The sequence below is a fragment of the Rousettus aegyptiacus genome, unplaced genomic scaffold, assembly GCF_014176215.1.
Source record: "Rousettus aegyptiacus isolate mRouAeg1 unplaced genomic scaffold, mRouAeg1.p scaffold_m13_p_17, whole genome shotgun sequence".
NCBI classification, from domain to species: domain Eukaryota; kingdom Metazoa; phylum Chordata; class Mammalia; order Chiroptera; family Pteropodidae; genus Rousettus; species Rousettus aegyptiacus.
In genome coordinates this window covers 31,196,880-31,213,444 of record NW_023416292.1, presented here as the reverse complement: position 1 = coordinate 31,213,444, position 16,565 = coordinate 31,196,880, and the positions used below count along the sequence as shown (strand labels likewise).

General features: G+C 44.7%; 1 protein-coding gene across 4 annotated transcripts in view; it reads left to right on the top strand.

The window, feature by feature from the left end:
* SLC22A15 (solute carrier family 22 member 15) overlaps positions 1-16,565 on the top strand; it is a 52,903-nt gene that overhangs the window by 19,187 nt on the left and 17,151 nt on the right. For 3 of the 4 annotated variants that reach the window (XR_004955252.1, XM_016124343.2, XM_036235041.1), the window contains 3 exons: positions 6,444-6,576; positions 7,237-7,401; positions 12,407-12,536. Coding sequence is in view for 3 of the 4 variants with exons in the window: in XM_016124343.2 (XP_015979829.2) it covers positions 6,444-6,576; positions 7,237-7,401; positions 12,407-12,536 (428 nt within the window). In the remaining variant the exon portion in view is untranslated. Of the gene's footprint in view, positions 1-5,773; positions 5,939-6,443; positions 6,577-7,236; positions 7,402-12,406; positions 12,537-16,565 lie in introns of those variants that run through there. The other variant, XM_036235042.1, reaches the window with a different exon arrangement.

Genomic DNA, 16,565 nt, shown 5'->3' with positions numbered 1-16,565 from the left:
TAGTGATTTTTAAATTTTTTAATTGTTCAATTGCAGTTGACGTTCGGTATTATTTTTATATTAGTTCCCGGTGTATAACGCAGTGGTTGGGCATTTGTACACCTTATGAAGTGATAACCCCAATCAGTCTAGTACCCATCTGACATCATACATAGTTTCCCATGCTGTACTTCACATCCCCATGACTGTTTTGTAACTAACAGTTTGTACTTCTTAATCCCTTCACCTTCTCACCCAGCCCCCCAACTCCCCTCCCATCTGGCAAATAACAGTTTGCTCTCAGTATCTGTGCGTCTATTTCTCTTTCGTTTGTTCATTTATTTTGTTCTTTAGATTTTACATATGAGTCAAGTCACATGGTATTTGTCTCTCTCTGTCTGACTTATGTCGCTTAGCATAATACCCCGTAGTCCATCCATGTTGTCTCAAATGGTAAAATTTCACTCCTTTTTATGGCTGAATAATATCCAGTTGTATATATCTACCACTTTTTCTTTATCCAATCATCCGTTGATGGACACTTAGGTTGCTTCCATATCTTGGTTATTGTAAATAATGCTGCAGTGAACATAGGGGCGCATAGATCTTTCAGGTTAGTGTTTCGGATTTCTTCGCATAAATACCCAGAAGCGGAATTGCTGGGTCATCAGGTAGCTCTATTTTAACTTTCGAGTAACCTCCGTACTGTTTTCCCGTAGTGGCTGCACCAGCTCGCAATCCCACCAACAGGGCACGAGTGTTCCCTTTGCTCCATATCCTGGCCAGCACCTGTTGTTTATTGTCTTATGGATTATAGATAGCCATTCTGACAGGTGTGAGGCGATACCTCATTGTGGTTTGAATTTGCATTTCTGTGACCATTAGTGACCTTGAGCGTCTTTTCATATGTCTGTTGTCCATCTGTGTGTCTTCTTTGGAGAAATGCGTACTCAGGTCCTCTGTTCATCTTTTAATTGGATTATTTGTTTGCTTGTTGGTGTTGTGTTATATGAGATTTTTTTTAAAATAAATTTTGCATATTAACCCCTTATCAAATGTATTGTTGATGAATAGCTTGTCCCGTTCATTCAGTAGGTTCTTTTTGTTTCGTTGATGGTTCCCTTTGCTGTGCAAGAACTTTGTAGTTTGATGTAGTCTCATTTGTTTATTTTTTTCTTTCATTTCCCTTGCCCGAAGAGATATATCAAAAAAAAAAAAAAAAAAATGTTACTAAGACCAATGCCAGCAAGTTTACTGCCTATGGTTTCTTCTAGGAGTTTTATGGTTTTGGGTCTTAACATGTACGTCTTTAATTCATTTTGAGTTTATTCTTATGTACAGTGTAAGAAAAAAAAAATAAACCAAAAAGAAATTTAGCTAGGTCAACCTGAGAGACTAAAAATATTTTGTCTTTATATTCTTCCTTTTCTCTTAATGTATGGGAAAAGATTTCTTGCCTTTTCAATTTGCAAGTGATTTTTCAATTCAAAATGAATTGGTATAAAAAAGAACATTTATTCTGTAGCTTTACAAGTTGGCTTGTCACTTAAAAAAATTACAGGAGAGTTATCACTTTAATAGTCTTGAGCCAATTAAGGGTTTGAGTGACTTATAAATTTATGATTTTTAAAATTTAAAGCCTCATAAAAAACACATTTTTCAAGAGTGTCACTCTCATCAGATTTATTACAGTTTAATTTCCGATGTCCTGGTGATACGCTGGTTTGGGTTTTACCTTGGTACTAAATAGTAACCAAAAGTGCGTGAAAATAAGCTAGCAATCAAGTCTGGTTTGATGGCCGACATTTTTCCAGACCTTTGAAAACAAGCTATGCCGATAGATTTTCTCAAATGCTGTCGGCTCATTCCCTTAATACATCTTGTTTCGAGCTTTGACAAAATAAAACTCTTCTGTTCACATAGTAGATATATGATAAGTATGTAAACTATATTTGAAACGTTTTTAAAATCGAAAACCAAACCCCACACATTTAAATCAAAATCCCACACGGTAGGGGAGGAGCGACGTGGAAGGGTGAACACATTGTCCCACGTCCTTGAGTTGGCCTTTCTGAGTCCACGACCCAATTCACGTAGGTCTGTCGGGGACGACGCCTGGGTTCCAGCTGCACGTTCCCAATGTGCTTTCTTAAAACCTTGTGATTTGTCTATCAGTGCCTAACTATATGCCAGGAGAAACATGGAAATGCGTTAGGCCAGCCGGCGCTGACCTGAAGAAAAATTTCTAGAAATTACTTTGACACTGGAACTGGCAGCCTGAGAATCAGAATTTGGAATTTGCTGTCAAACCTCCCGTGGCCCGCTCCTCCGCAAAACTGCCATCCCAGTTGAGAGCTGTGTGGTTGTTGGAAGGATGGTGTCGGAGCCATTTGGATGGATTTTGAGGAGTCCTGCAAATGTGGTCAACAGAACTGTTGGTTCTGGGGCAGCCACGTTAACCCCTCCTTGTGGATCGAGCACAAGGCAGATCAGCGTGAGCCTGCCCGGCATGGCCATACGAGCAGACGAGCGGAGGAGGTGCAGGGTAAGCAAGGCGGAAGGCGCCGGCCAGGTTTGAAAGGCACGACATCACCGCAAGAAACACTGAGAACATGAAAACTGTCCGAGCTCAAAGGCGCCTTCAGCCCGGCCCGGCAGGGCTGCAGCGTGTCCCTCGAAGGGGCCACGTCCCACTCCCGAGGGGGTCCTGCGTGACGGCTCCCTCCTTAGACGGTGGCACCCTCCACTCCCACTCGCTGTTTCCAAAGACGAAGAAGGAAGCGGCCAGGCAGGGGGAGCGCGGCCCGGCCCCGCCTCCCGCCCGCCCGCCCGCCCGCTGCTCCACGCAGCCGGCCCGGCCCGCCCGCTGCCCTGCTGCAAGCGCGTCTCCTCTGCCGATCGCCCTTGTCCACACCACACGTGTTAAAAAACGCACCAGCAACCTTCGACCGCACACGCCCGTCATTATCTCCTGCTGCAGCAGCCCCCCACGCTCCCACTGTTAATGCATGTCCTAAGAGGGAGCTTTAGGAGCATCATCCAGGATCTCAGCATCTTCTCTTTGCCCTGGAATAAAACCCCAGCTCCTTATGCCTCAGGGTCCTGCACGACCTGATGCCGCCCCCCTCACCAGCCTCGTTTCGTACCGTCTCCAGTAGAGGCACACGATGTGTCTTCACCTGAGGACCGTCGCCCTAACGGTCACTTCCTCATCCTTCAGGTCACAAATGTCACCTCCCCAGGGAAGCCTATTTTGAATACCTTCGAGAGGTTCCCTCCCAGTCTCTCCCATGTGTTTACTGGTTTAATGTCTGTCCTGCTCCACTGTGGGCAGGGACCATGTCTAGATCATTCATATCTGTGTTCCCGGTGTTTAGAATTGTTATTAACCCCTAGTAGAAACTAATCAAATATTTATTGACTATTTGAATATTTATTAATATTTATTGAATATGAAAAAGGTCTGAAGCATAGTTCATTTTTTTTGTTGTTGTATCGTTTCCATTACTCTCTTAATTTACATTATGACTGCCACCAGGAGCAGTAATGTCCTGATTACAGGTTCTACAGGCAATGACACCCCACTTCACTATTTCAAATCTATGAAGGGCTAAGAAAACCAGTTAATTAACCTCGTTCAGCATTGCATGTGAAGCAGAGGCGAATTTAGAAGTAAAGTACAGCATTCGGGAGGGGCCGTTGTCTTGTTTATTTTCCAATGCCTGAATTTTGTTGTTGTCGTTGCACAGAGATGTATAGAAGCTGTTTTGTCAAGATCTTTATCGGCTGCATTTGCAGGAAATACAAGATGAGGAGAGACGTTAGATCGCTTTGGGCCATAGGGACTGGTCCAGGAGGTGTGGGAAGGGAGCGGTCTGAAAGGCGAGGAAGGGGCAGGATGACCAAGAGAGGGGCGTCCTTGCAAGCTCTCCGGAAGGGGCTTTCCATCGCCGCCTCTGCCGACTCCAGGAAGGGGCCAGAAGGGGGAAAGGTGGGCATCGTCTTGGTGCTCTGAGGTTACCTCTGTGACCCAGGTTGACTTATAACCGAAGGCCATCTCACCACATCGCTACACAGGGCTTCAGGTTATAGCATTCCTCCTTGGGTTAGATTAATTTGCCAGAGCAGCTCACAGAACTCAGGGCATTTTACTTACTAGATCGCCGGTTTCCTATGAAAGGACGTAACTCATCAACAGCCAGATGGACGAGACAGGGCGAGGTGTGTGAGAAGGGGCCCAGAGCCTCCATGCCCTCTCGGGGTGTGCCGCCCCCTACCCCGTGTTCGCCAGGCCGGGAGCTGCCTGGCCCCCATCCTCTGGGATTTTATGGAGGCTTCATTCCATAGGCATGATCAATTAAATTATTGAGCATTAGTGATTGATTCAGTCTCCAGTCCCTCTCCCCTTCCGTAGGCCGGGGGCTTAGGGCTGAAAGTTTCAACCCTCTAATCATGCGGCTGGTTCCCCTGGCAACCAGCCGCCATGTAAGAGGCTTTCCAAAAGTCACCGCATGAACATATACTCAGGTGTAGTTGAAACTTATGACCAGACGCCCCTTTTCACCTTTATCGCTCTAAAGCTGGCTTAGGAACTAGGAACAAAACTAAATATCGTAACAAAGGCTCTTGCATAGGAAATTACCAGGGGTTCAGGAGCTAAGTGCCGGGAGCGGTGAGTGAAGACCAAATACATATCTCTTACTGCAAATCACATCACACTTGTTGACCTATAAAGAAAAGGCCTAAGTGAGAGGCAACTGTTCATTTAGATCCAGGATAACAGCTATTCTCGAAGCACTGATTCGGGCAGAAACCCAAACAGTATTCTAATGGTGAGGCACAGGCCAGGGGTGTTAATAACAAAGGAAAAGGGGGATAATTTCACAAATATGCAGAAGGCATTTCCGTGAGTGGTAATAAGCTAATAAGGAAGGAATTCCTGTAGGTGCAGATAAGGTAACAGTGATGGTAATGCTAAAGAATGTCTAACCTGCGGGCTGTAGTCACAACACACAGTTGTTTGGGATACAGGCTGCCGCGGCCCAGCCCAGGGGTTATTCTGCCCTGTGTTCACATTCCGAAGGTTTGAGGAATGAGACGGGCAAGGCCGTTCCTCAGGGGCGGCAGCTCCGACGCGGTTTTCCAGTGGCTCTGTTTATATTTTTTACATACTCATAAATGGAATCATAGAACATTTGTTCCTTTTGGGGGGGGGGGAGGAGCGGAGATATGGAATATGTAAAACGGAGTCACTTTAACCACCCTGCTAAAATTATCTTCATTTTGAAGGCTGAGGCACGAGGAAGGACCCCGTTCTCGTGCTAATGAGCCTGGGAACTTGACCTTCTTTGAACTCTCTAGGCTTGCTCGTGTGCCGGGATATACATCTGAACCTCCAGATAACCCTCTAATTACCCCTGCCCCCCAAGGTCCCACATATCCAGACTAGCTAATTACCCGTTGAAGGACTGACATGTATTCCCATCATCCTGACTGCCTGACGTCTGACCCATAACCATCCGGGACCAATCCTAGGGCTAAGAATGCGGCACTGATCATTCTCAAGAATGCACTTTTTACTGTAAGAAATATTAACTTTCCTTCTTTAGAACACTTCTGGATTTTTGCCTAACTATGTGAATAAATCTTTATCATTTATTTTGAGCAAAGCCTCCACACTCTTTTCTGAGTTTGTTCAACAGTCTGCTTGTTTTACTTAGCCTGATGTCCTCAAGGTTCATCTATGCAGTAGCTGGTCAGAATCTCATTCCTTTTTAAGGCTGTATAATATTCCATTTCGTTTGTTTATTCATCTGTCGATGGACTTTTGGGTTGATCGCATCTTTTGGCTATTGTGAATAATGCTGCTGTGAACATTTGTTAGTATTCAGTCTCCTTGAGTCCCTGCTTCCAGTTCTTTTGAATGTATACCCATAAAGTGGAATTATCGGATCATATGGTAATTGTATGTTTAATTATTTGAAAAAAGTTCTCAAGGGATTTTAAACTCATTCCTCTATTGGAGAAAAGGGCCATTTATTTATTACCTCATATATGCCAGTATATTAGGTATCAGTGTGTTAGGTGTCAGAGAAATGGAAATTAATGGAATGTGGCTCTTTCTATCTAGAAACAGAGAGCCTCAGGGTGAGAGACAGTCAACAGATGCATAGATGATTAGCTACTATATACTGTTTCAGTGCTGTGATAAGATGTATATAGAGAGAGTACTGTGGGAGCACGTTATAATAATAATGATTTCTAGCGTTTCTGAAGACAGATTCTCCTTGGATGTCATCCAAGATAGATGCTCTACCGAATTCTGGTTAATAGTGGGTAATGCGGTGGAGAAGTCACAGTGTACAAGTTTTTGTTGTACATTTGTTTTTGTTTTTTTTTAATAGCTAGCTCAATCCAGCCCTCTTCCGTGACCTAAATGTCTCTTCTGTCTCTTCTCCCTCTAGTGGTTTCTAATTGCCAACAGATCTTACAAAGTCAGCGCAGCGAGCTCTTTCTTCTTCAGCGGTGTGTTTGTGGGAGTGATCTCTTTTGGGCAGCTTTCGGACCGCTTCGGAAGGAAAAAAGTCTATCTCACAGGTAATCCGTTAGAGTGCTCACGAGCTGAATAAAAGGACACAGTTCCCCGAGGCTCTCAGGGAAGTAATAAGGGGACTGTTTTCTTAAGGTTCCCGGGGAATTGCCATGTGGACACGGAACTGGTTTTTATTACACTGGCAAGAGGCCAGACTGCACCCAGAGTCGAGTCTGTCCAAGCTCGTTCCCGTGACCAGCAGAGCCGCTGAGGGCCAGAGATTTGCATTGTGAGCCTTCCATCGATGATGGTGCTTCCTGTCCCCTCCAAGTTCTGGTTTATGCCATGTTTCTGCGGAGAACAAAGATGCAGAGCATCTACTAGATCCATTTCCTTATGGCTGTGTGTCGATTCTTTTCAAACGAGCTCTACGGGACTCGGCATAGTTCTCTTGACAAGCCGAGCATGAGCTGGGATTTTTTTAAATTTCCAGCATTATCATGAATAATTGAAAACCGCGTGACTGACAGATATTAACTTGTAACAAAGAAAGAACAACTCAGTTTTTATTTATAGTTTGTAAGAGAGACCGTTAAAAAAAAAAAACAGCTCAGACATTTTAAGTTTGCAAAGATTTATCTTTATAAGCTAATGAATATAATTTGTTACTTCCACCAAATGCTGTTTTGCCTCTGGATTATTGAATCCTGTTCCTCTCTTCCTAGGTTTTGCCCTCGACATCTTATTCGCTATTGCAAATGGGTTTTCCCCCTCGTATGAGTTCTTTGCGGTAACCCGCTTCCTGGTGGGCGTGATGAACGGAGGCATGTCGCTGGTGGCCTTCGTCCTGCTGAACGAATGCGTGGGCACTGCCTACTGGGCACTCGCAGGTACTGCTTAAATCCGTGCTGATGTGGGGATGGCGAGCTGCCCCCGAAAACTTCGCAGGGAACCAGCTTACCCCTGGAGTCTAAAAATGCACCTGGACTTGAGGTGCCCTATCTGATTCTTAGGTTTGCTTTCCTGAGTTTGTTCTGTATGACCTTGAGGGAGTCATTTCATTTGTTTTCCAATGCGGACAGTCTCCCCTGGGGCCCGCCTCACAAATCACCTCCATGCTATCGTGGGCGTCCATTTCCTCAGAGGGGCAGTAACTGCTTTTTATCTTAAAATGCAAAATAGGTCAGAGATAGGAAATATTAAACACCCCTGACTCAGAGCCTTCTTAGCATCTTTTATAAGTCCTCGTCTTATAGGTCTTTCTCATTTTTACTGTTCCCTTCGAGTCAGCAGATAGTACTTTTGGAGCTTTTTTTTTTCTTTTTCTTTCTTTCTTTTTTTTTTTTTTTACTAATGTTTACGTTTCAACATTGAGGCCATATTCGTATTATTTTTTTTTAACCATCTCATCATTTTCTCGAGAACGACAGTGTAGTAAAATAAATGATTTCAAAAGTTTGACTTAAAATAATGTCTTGGAAGAGTGACTGCCTCTCGGACTCTTTTTGGTCGACCGTAGGTTTGCAGTGAGGACTTTTTATTTGTCTTGCTTTTCATTCACTTGACAATTATTGAGTCCTTTTTGGTGTCCTCGTACCAATGTGGGAAACAAGTCGATTGTGTGACTGATAGAAGTGTGTCTGCGGAAGGGTATTATATACCCTTTGCTGAGCATCCGTCATGTGGCAGCTGCCACACGGGGCATTCGACCCATATCTGTACTATTCCCAGAGCTTACAAGTTAAGAATTTCTACCTTCATTTTATGGATGAGGAAACTGAGCCTCTGAAAGGTGAGGCGATGTGCCCATTTTCACTCAGCTCGTAACCAATAACCTGAGTCTGGGTGACACTCAGGCTTATGTCATGTCCCTGTTTCCTGAGGACTCTCCTCTGGGGACTGCAGTCTGTCACCTCACGGGCCAGCCTGCTCAGCCTGTTCCTTCTCACCGGGGTGCGTCTGAAGTTGGCGAGGGCTGATGTTTGGCACTGGAAGACAGAGGCTGAGCAGAATGACCCCTGCTCTGTTTGACACACAGACTGCCCCTGTCCTGCCAGATCACGCAGGATGATTCCTGTCCTGTTGCCTTTTTTGGTGAAAGAAGAAAGACCTCCTGGTCTCCTGTACCTTGGCCGCTTTCTGACAGCCGTGGCAGAGTCCTGTTAAAATGCTGACACCTCCCGTTCTTGTCCCTGAAGTTGGGTTAAGATGAGGCTATTAAAACATCTGTGGCAAAGAAAAAAGGGAGAAAGGGGAAACCCCGCAGCAGCGGAACCCGGTGGCGGCCAAACACCACGTGAGATCAGAGTGACCGTGAGAGCATCCCCGAGGCCAGCGCACTGACTGGCACCCCCGGGCAGAGGGACCATTCTCATGGCACCTGGAGCTCGTTGGTGGAGGCTTCCTTCCCCCATTCTCACCCCCACCCCTGCCTTGGGGCGTCCCCAGAGTCTTGTCCTCGGCCCTTTTTCCCAAGCTGGTTCACTTCTCTCCGGCACCCCTTGTACACTCTGATGGCTTCAGATATGCTCATCAACTTTAAGAAGTTGGAGAATAAAACACCTAAATATTTAATATTAGGGGATTGTTAGAAGTAGCTTAATTGTTTAGCAGTAAAAAAGATTATTTGAAAAATTATGCTTGATAATAAAATTATGTTTGCGGTATATATAAAATACTAAGTAAAGCATGTACAGAAAGGTATAAGTAGAAGCCGAAACATTGATTTGTGACCCATTTGCAGAGTAGTGCTTAACAAGAAAAAGGAAGATAATGGATTGAAAAGCTTGAGAATTGAAAAATAAAATACTAAAGCTATGAACAATTTAATATTAACATATGTATTATATGTTTATATTAATACCTTACAACAAAAGAATTGATGTCCGTTGTAAAATAAAATCCAGAAATATATACAAGGGAAGTATAAAGAACGCAGGAATGAGCTTCTCCGAGGGCCCGAGGCAGTGTGGGGAGGGGGGAGAGGTGGAGGTAAGGCCAAGTCGGAGGGACGAGGTGATATGGGGCCCATGAGAGGCCAAACGAGGAATTTCTCTTTTTTTACTTGAAGTGCAGTGGGGGAAGCCAGTGGGCAAATTTAATAGAGGAGCGATAGGATCTTGCAGAGAGGTCGCTCTCATAGGTATGTGAAGAACGGATTGTAGAGGAGCAAGAGTGGAAATTGTGTGTTCATTCAGGAAGCCTCGTGAAACCCGATGGTGGGTTAGACGAGGGGTGAACAGTGGCCAGTGGAGGAGGAGGAAAGAGGGTGCATTTGAGCTGGATTTGGGTGGAAACAAGGCTTTTTAAAGAATCAGCAGAGAGGGGAAGAGAAGAAGGAATCGAGGAGAGTTCCTGGCTTATGCTTGCAAACTGGACCATTGGTGCCATTTACAGAAATGAAGTCATTATTGTACATTATTTCCTCATCTGCTGAAATTAGACTTTTATTAGTACAAACTGAACAGGAATAACAGGCTCGAAATTAACTTAAACAGAAATCTGAAAAACAGGCAAAAATTTCCAAAGGCCCATAAACAGTTACAAAACCACGTATGGCATTCCAGAATTGCAGTATGCAAGAGTGGTGATTTGAAATGTTCGTTTTGTCATTACCTTTTTAAACCAAATAACCCAGAGCTTTACCACATCTGCATTTCTCCGTCGTGCATCCCTGTTGTCATTTCCTGGCTTACATGTGCAGCTTCTTGCTGGGCACTAGATATGAATGTCCATTGGTCCCTTAAAGACAAAGGGTTGCTTTCTTTCACAAAAAGAATCTCCATCATCTTCGAGGTAACGTCATTACAATGTTTAAAGTCATCAGAGTAGAACGTCTGAATCATTTCCTTTTGTTCATGATATCCAGTTGATACCAGGTCCTACTGTTGGTGACAGAGATTCCGCTCTGACTGATCTATGGACAGAGGAAAATGATGTGGTTAACGTGACCAGACCACAGCAGAGCCAGGCCTTGGAGGTGCCTGGAACCCAGAAGTCAGGTGCTTCTCGTCTCGGTTCCCATCCTCTCTGAGAAGCTTCCTCTGCTCATCAGGGAGGGGGCCCGTCAGCTCTCAGGGTTCCCCACGAAGTCCAGTATTTAAAATCCCGCGTGCAAGCTCTGACGGGCCCGGCTGGGAGAGCCCGCGGCTAGGGGAGCTCTGATGGGCAGCTCCCACTGGAACCACGGGAATGCAGTAAGGGGCGGTCAGCTCTCCAGAACAAAAAGCGAGCGTGCTTGGAATTAGGAAGGAGTGCTAGGTAGTCAGTGTCTTGTAATAAACACGCACCTCCAGGTGGCTTTTGGGGGAAGGTTAATGGATATAATGTTACGGTAGGCTAGTATAACTAACCTCCGTATAGCATGCGTTATTTCATCTGAAACCAGCAACTACTCTGCAAGGTGGGTGTTGTTATTTCTTTCCCTGATGAGGAACGTGAAGCCCAGAGACGTTTCGCGATTTACACAAAGTCACACAGCAACATGTGGCAGACTTGGGTCTGAACTTGGCCCCTCCGAAAAGGTCCCGTCCTGTGTGCTGTCTTCTTTTTGCCTACATTGCTGTCGGTGGACACCGAGTGCTCGGATCTGTTCTAGGCAATGACAGAAGGCCTTCCTTTTGGAAGCCAGGTGCTGTCTGATGCACTGTAATGAACCTGTGATAGCCTTTGATTATCTTAAATTTCCGGGGACATCCCGCTCCCCCGTCCCCTTGCTTATCAGACCACGTGCTCTGATTTGCCGCCCCCAGCATGCCAGACATGCTGTCACGTCAGCTCTCGCTTTTGCCTTGCTCGGGCGAACAGTGTAAAGTTAGTTAACTATTTTTAGTTATAGGTTGATAATCTGTGAACGGGAATAAAAGAAAACATGTATAGGATTGTCGTAGAAAACTTTTGTAACAGCATCAACAAAGTCCTGCTCTGGGGTGCCCGCGGAAGCCACCTGCACCTAGAACTGGGCTCCGTATGTGTGTGTGGTGGTGGTGGTGGGGGGGGGGGGCGGCGGGTACAGAACTCGAGCTCTGCAATCGGACCAGCCAGGGTACCAGTCCCAGCCTCGCCACACACAGCTCCGTGTCCGCGGACAGCGGCACCTGACCGCTCTGAGCTGTTTTCTCACTCCGTCCATGGCTAATAATGGCGATGGCTTTGCAGGGCAACATATGCAAAAGGCTTAATGCTTAATATGTAGTAGCTATTATATCAATAGTAGCTATTTCTGCTACTAACAGTGATACAGTTATGGAAAGTGTGACAGCCCCATAGAATTTGCAAGCTTATTGGGCAAGCCTGTGGGTTTAATACCCATCTCAGTCAGCATTTATTTCAAAAAATATCAGATTCTTAATGATCGCGTGGTTGATTTTTTTTTTTTTCTGTTAGTGTGGTGACAAAAATTCACTCTTCCTGGAGCGTATGTTCTACTTGGGAGAGACAGCAAGAAACAAATAAATAGACGTGTGATCCATCTGATGGTGATAAGTAGGGAAGGGCAATGGGGAGAATGGGGAGGTCGGCTGTGATTTAAAATAAGGATTTCAGGGACAACTCGTGTGACAAAGACGAAGTCTCAGTATCACAATAATCTCATGACCTAGAAACCTTATCAGCACGTGACAGCATTTCCAAGCCCCGGCCACGGCTTCAGGCAGATGTCAGTACCACATGCCACGCAGAAAGCTTTTGGGCACGGTCCCGCAAATTCGTCTGGACCACAGGTGGTCCACCCTTTCCACTCCTTTGCCGGTCTCCTATTTTACCATCGGAGGCTCGGTATTTGTGTAGGTTTTTCTTTTCTGCTGACATCTCACAGGGACATTGGCTCTGTGACTCGGGCGGGAAATGGTCTGCACGAGGTGCCTCTCCAGTAACAGTCTCTTTTCCCCGGATTAGGGTCGATCGGTGGCCTCTTCTTCGCAGTCGGCATTGCCCAGTATGCCCTGTTGGGGTACTTCATCCGCTCCTGGAGGACCCTCGCCGTGCTGGTTAACCTGCAGGGAACAGTGGTCTTTCTCTTATCTTTGTAAGTACTTTTCCCTCGTAGAATTTTCATTCAATAAGCAGAAGGAATGTCTTAAGAGGATGCGGGTCAATGAGCGGCGTTATTCCCTTTCAGGAGTTTACCTGAACTGACTTGGGTGAAGAGCTAAGTCCCGCAAGCGCTCCAATGCTTGGCAGCTCCTGGGAAGAGAGAGGCTAAATTAATTCAGAACGCAGGTATCCCTTGTTTAAAGTAACCTCTCAGTCGACTGCATTTTATCCTTCAAATTGTGTCACAGGGTACCAATTTCTCTTGTAAGCTAATGCCTCAGGCTTAAAAGATCTTCAGGCCAGATCAGATCATGAGTCAGGTGCGCAACTGCGGTGTGGTTTCGTAGAGCACAGTCCATTCATGCTGCATACGTAGTGGGAACTGTTCACCCTACAGATCAGTATCATTTCAGGGCCTCCAAGTGTGGACACTGGAAGGTTCTCAGAGAAATCCATAGTGTGCATGGACTGTTGGCAGTAAGAGGACAACTTCCAGGTCAGGGCAGGGTTTACGAATGACCCACCCACAATGTCCCTCCGTGGCGCTCTAAATGCTAAAAGGCAAGACACCAACGTAGGACAGTTTCACCGGAAGTTTTCATGTGCTTATGAAAGGTTTTCTTCTAAGGCATCAGACCTCTTATTCTAATCGTTAAAATCTTGTGGGATAAATACAATTTTCAGCCAGTGGCACCAGCTTCCTTCTGTGCTAGAAGGTGAGGGACACCTGTAGTAGAATTGTCACTCAGGCCTTTAATTTAGTCATTCTTTATTCAGTTTTGAAAGGAAGAACATCGTTATGTGCAACAATGAATGTGGTAGAAATAGTTAACCTGTATTTCAGAAGGCACATTTATTAAATACGTTCAGTTACGTGAACTGGAATGAAGTAATTTTATTAGGAAAGGAAACTAACAATATTTTATTAGCTCGTGTATTATAAATTTGTGGAATAGACAGGTGCCTAGAAGAACCTGTGAAGTAATATGCGTTCATGTAAATATTGGCAGATAAGTGAATTTTCTTTTTAAGTCTTTAACAGTCTCTTATTTCTCAGTTCGGTCTGGCCCTCATCACTCATTCCTTCAGTCGGAGAGTGACTTTGGTGGATGATGCAGGCCGTTTTGCCTTTCTTCTGAGCACGTAGTCTGACTTCGTTACTGTGTAGTGCTAGGTGGGGCATCTGTGCACTGGGAAGTGAATCCGGGTGTCGGGAAAAGGAAACAGACAGAAAGAACATGTAAAACATAAATGTTTTTTTTTCTGTCAGGCCTGGAGCATCAGGCTTCCCACAGCCAGCCTCCGGTTTCTCGTCTCTAACTTCCTCTTGTCCTGTTTTGCATACTCTGTTCCAGGCACAGTGAGCTGCTCGTTGCTCCCAGTGCGGCCCGGTCTCCCGGCCAGGGCCACCCGGCCTCCCGGCCAGTGCGACCCAATGTCCTGGCCAGTACGGCCTGGCCCCCGGCCAGTGCTGCAGCTGCTCTGCCAACGCCCCTCTCCCCATGTCCTCTCATTTAACTGATACCTTCCTGGTTCACTCTCTGAGCTTCTCCTGACCACACCTCCAGCTACAAGTCACTTCTTTTCCGGATTCTGCAGCACATGACCCACCCTCCTGAGCGGTCCTGTCATTCCTGCGGGAGCCTGGCTGTCTCTGTAGCCAGGAGCCACCTGCCATCGGCAGGTTCTCGACTCAGTTACATTTCCCCTCACACCAAGGCCCAGCCCTCCACACAGTAGGTCCTTTGTGTCCGCTGGACAAATGTCAACACAAAAATATATGGACTTAGCCATCAGCAGCATAACACAAAGTCACATTATTTTAGAGTCATACCTTGTTTGTTTTACTAGGGCCATTATTACTTGGCTTAAAAATTCTTTATTTTCACAACACTTGAAATGGAATAGTTTTATTTTAAAAATCAGTGCCTGCTTAATTTGCAAAGGTTTTTCCACTTTTTAAGAAATTCATGGAACATTTTTGAGCAGAAGCAGCATTGTTAATTAGCACTGAAGGCGACCACAGCACTATGTAGAGCAGGGGTCCCCAGCCTTGTGGGCACCAGGGACCGGTGCTCCTATGAGAATCTAATGCCCGATGATCTGAGGCGGAGCTGAGGCGGTGATGCTGGCGCTGGGGAGCGGCTGCAAATACAGATGAAGCCTCACTAGCTCACTTGCCACTCCCACCACTCACCTCCTGCTGTGTGGCCTGGTTCCTAACAGGTCATGGACCTGTACGGGTCCACGGCCTGGGATTTGGGGACCCTTGATGTACAGGGCAGCATATTCAAAGGCCTGGTTTTTCTTGTAAAAACATGCCTAACTGTTTCGTCTGCATAACCTCCATGTACTGGAAGTCACTTTCCCAAATCTGTCCATCAGCAACTAGGTGAGCCTTTGTAACTGGAAGCTGATTGGCTTCTCAAAGTGCGGAGAAAAATTAGGTCCCAAGTTTGCATAATTAAGATCAACCGTTTCCCAAGAAGGAGTAGAGTTATTAGCTCAAGAGTTAAATTTCCAAAGCCTGAATATTTCTCAACTGTCATCTTTAGAAATGATTTATAAAGTTTTAAAAGTAATGTTAATTGCTTATAAACAATTCTGAAAACACAGAGAAGTTTAAGGGAAGGACGAAATGACTTAATTACCCAAAGACTGACTCTTTTGGCTCTTTCCTTGCTGGTTGCTTATCACTCCTCCCAGTCCTCTTCAGTTTTAATTGTCATTATCATGTATTTTTTGTTAGTATTTCATGTATTTTTCTGTTCTAAGTATACTATCTATCCTTATCCCAATAGTCTTCCTTTATTCTTTTTATTTGTGGTTAGACTTAATTAGGTAGTTGCCGTAGTACCTCATACATACGGCCCTGTGAGACAAAGCCAGCTGATCCAATGGATGATAGGCAGACTTAACTTCCAACAGAACAGTATTCTGCTTGCTTATTTACTTGTGTGTAAGTAATAATCAAATGGCAACGAGGAAGTAAAGTAAGGGGTTTTTCAGGATGTTGTAAAAGGCCTCTGTTCCTGCTTTTGTTGACAATTAAATGTTGTGCATGAATAGTCTCCCCCCAGGAGCAAAACTCCCGGGCAAGTCCTGCCTCTGGTTTCCATTTCCTTTCGTCTTGGTACCGATTACACATCTCATCCAAAACGGGGTGCTCAGTAAATGGTTACTGACGGACTGGCTCGCCATGAAGCCCCAAATTCTGTGATGTTTGTAGCCAATTCACTTACTTAAAGGCATGGCGAATTCTAAAAAGCTCCCTAAATAGCCAGTATTATTTATACAAGTTTCATTTTAGGCCTTAGATCCAAAGGTACTTGATCTCGTGTACAGTAAATGAGGCTTCCACGTTCCTACCACAGTTTTGTCTTTGAAAGATAAAAGCGATATAGATCTGTGAAGAGGAGAAGAGATATGTAATATCTAAATCTTAGAACTATTGAGAGCTATCAGTTGCAATATAAGTCTTCAATAATACTTTGTAGTTGTAGTAGAAAGTTACTGTTGTATTGTAATGAAGTTAACCGGAAAGTAACTTTTATTCTTTAATGTCTTAGGAGATCAGAAAATATTGTCAGAATGTATTAAAGCAAGTATGTCAGCTGATTCCAGTCTTTTGAAGCATGAAATACTCAAAAGTAGCTAGTATGTGATAAACCCTATGTAAACTTAATAACATTATTAATTACATTAAAAGCACTTTTTTAAAAATTATTTTTTTCTGACGAGATAAAGATTTTTATTTTATGAGGCTTTTTGAGAACTTAAAAACCTGACTCTCTCTGCTGTATTATTCTAACAACACTTGGCTGTGATGTAGAGCCATATCTCTGACCTGCGCTTTATGAAGGATTTGTATATTATTTGGTATAGTAGACCGAACTTATCACTCATATGTTAGCATTTGCTTAAAAGTAAATGCATACCGTTTACCTTTTTTAATGTTATTTTGGAAGCGCGTTCTTGGTTTCCATCCATAAAGGAGACCCCAGTTATCGCTGGCATGCTG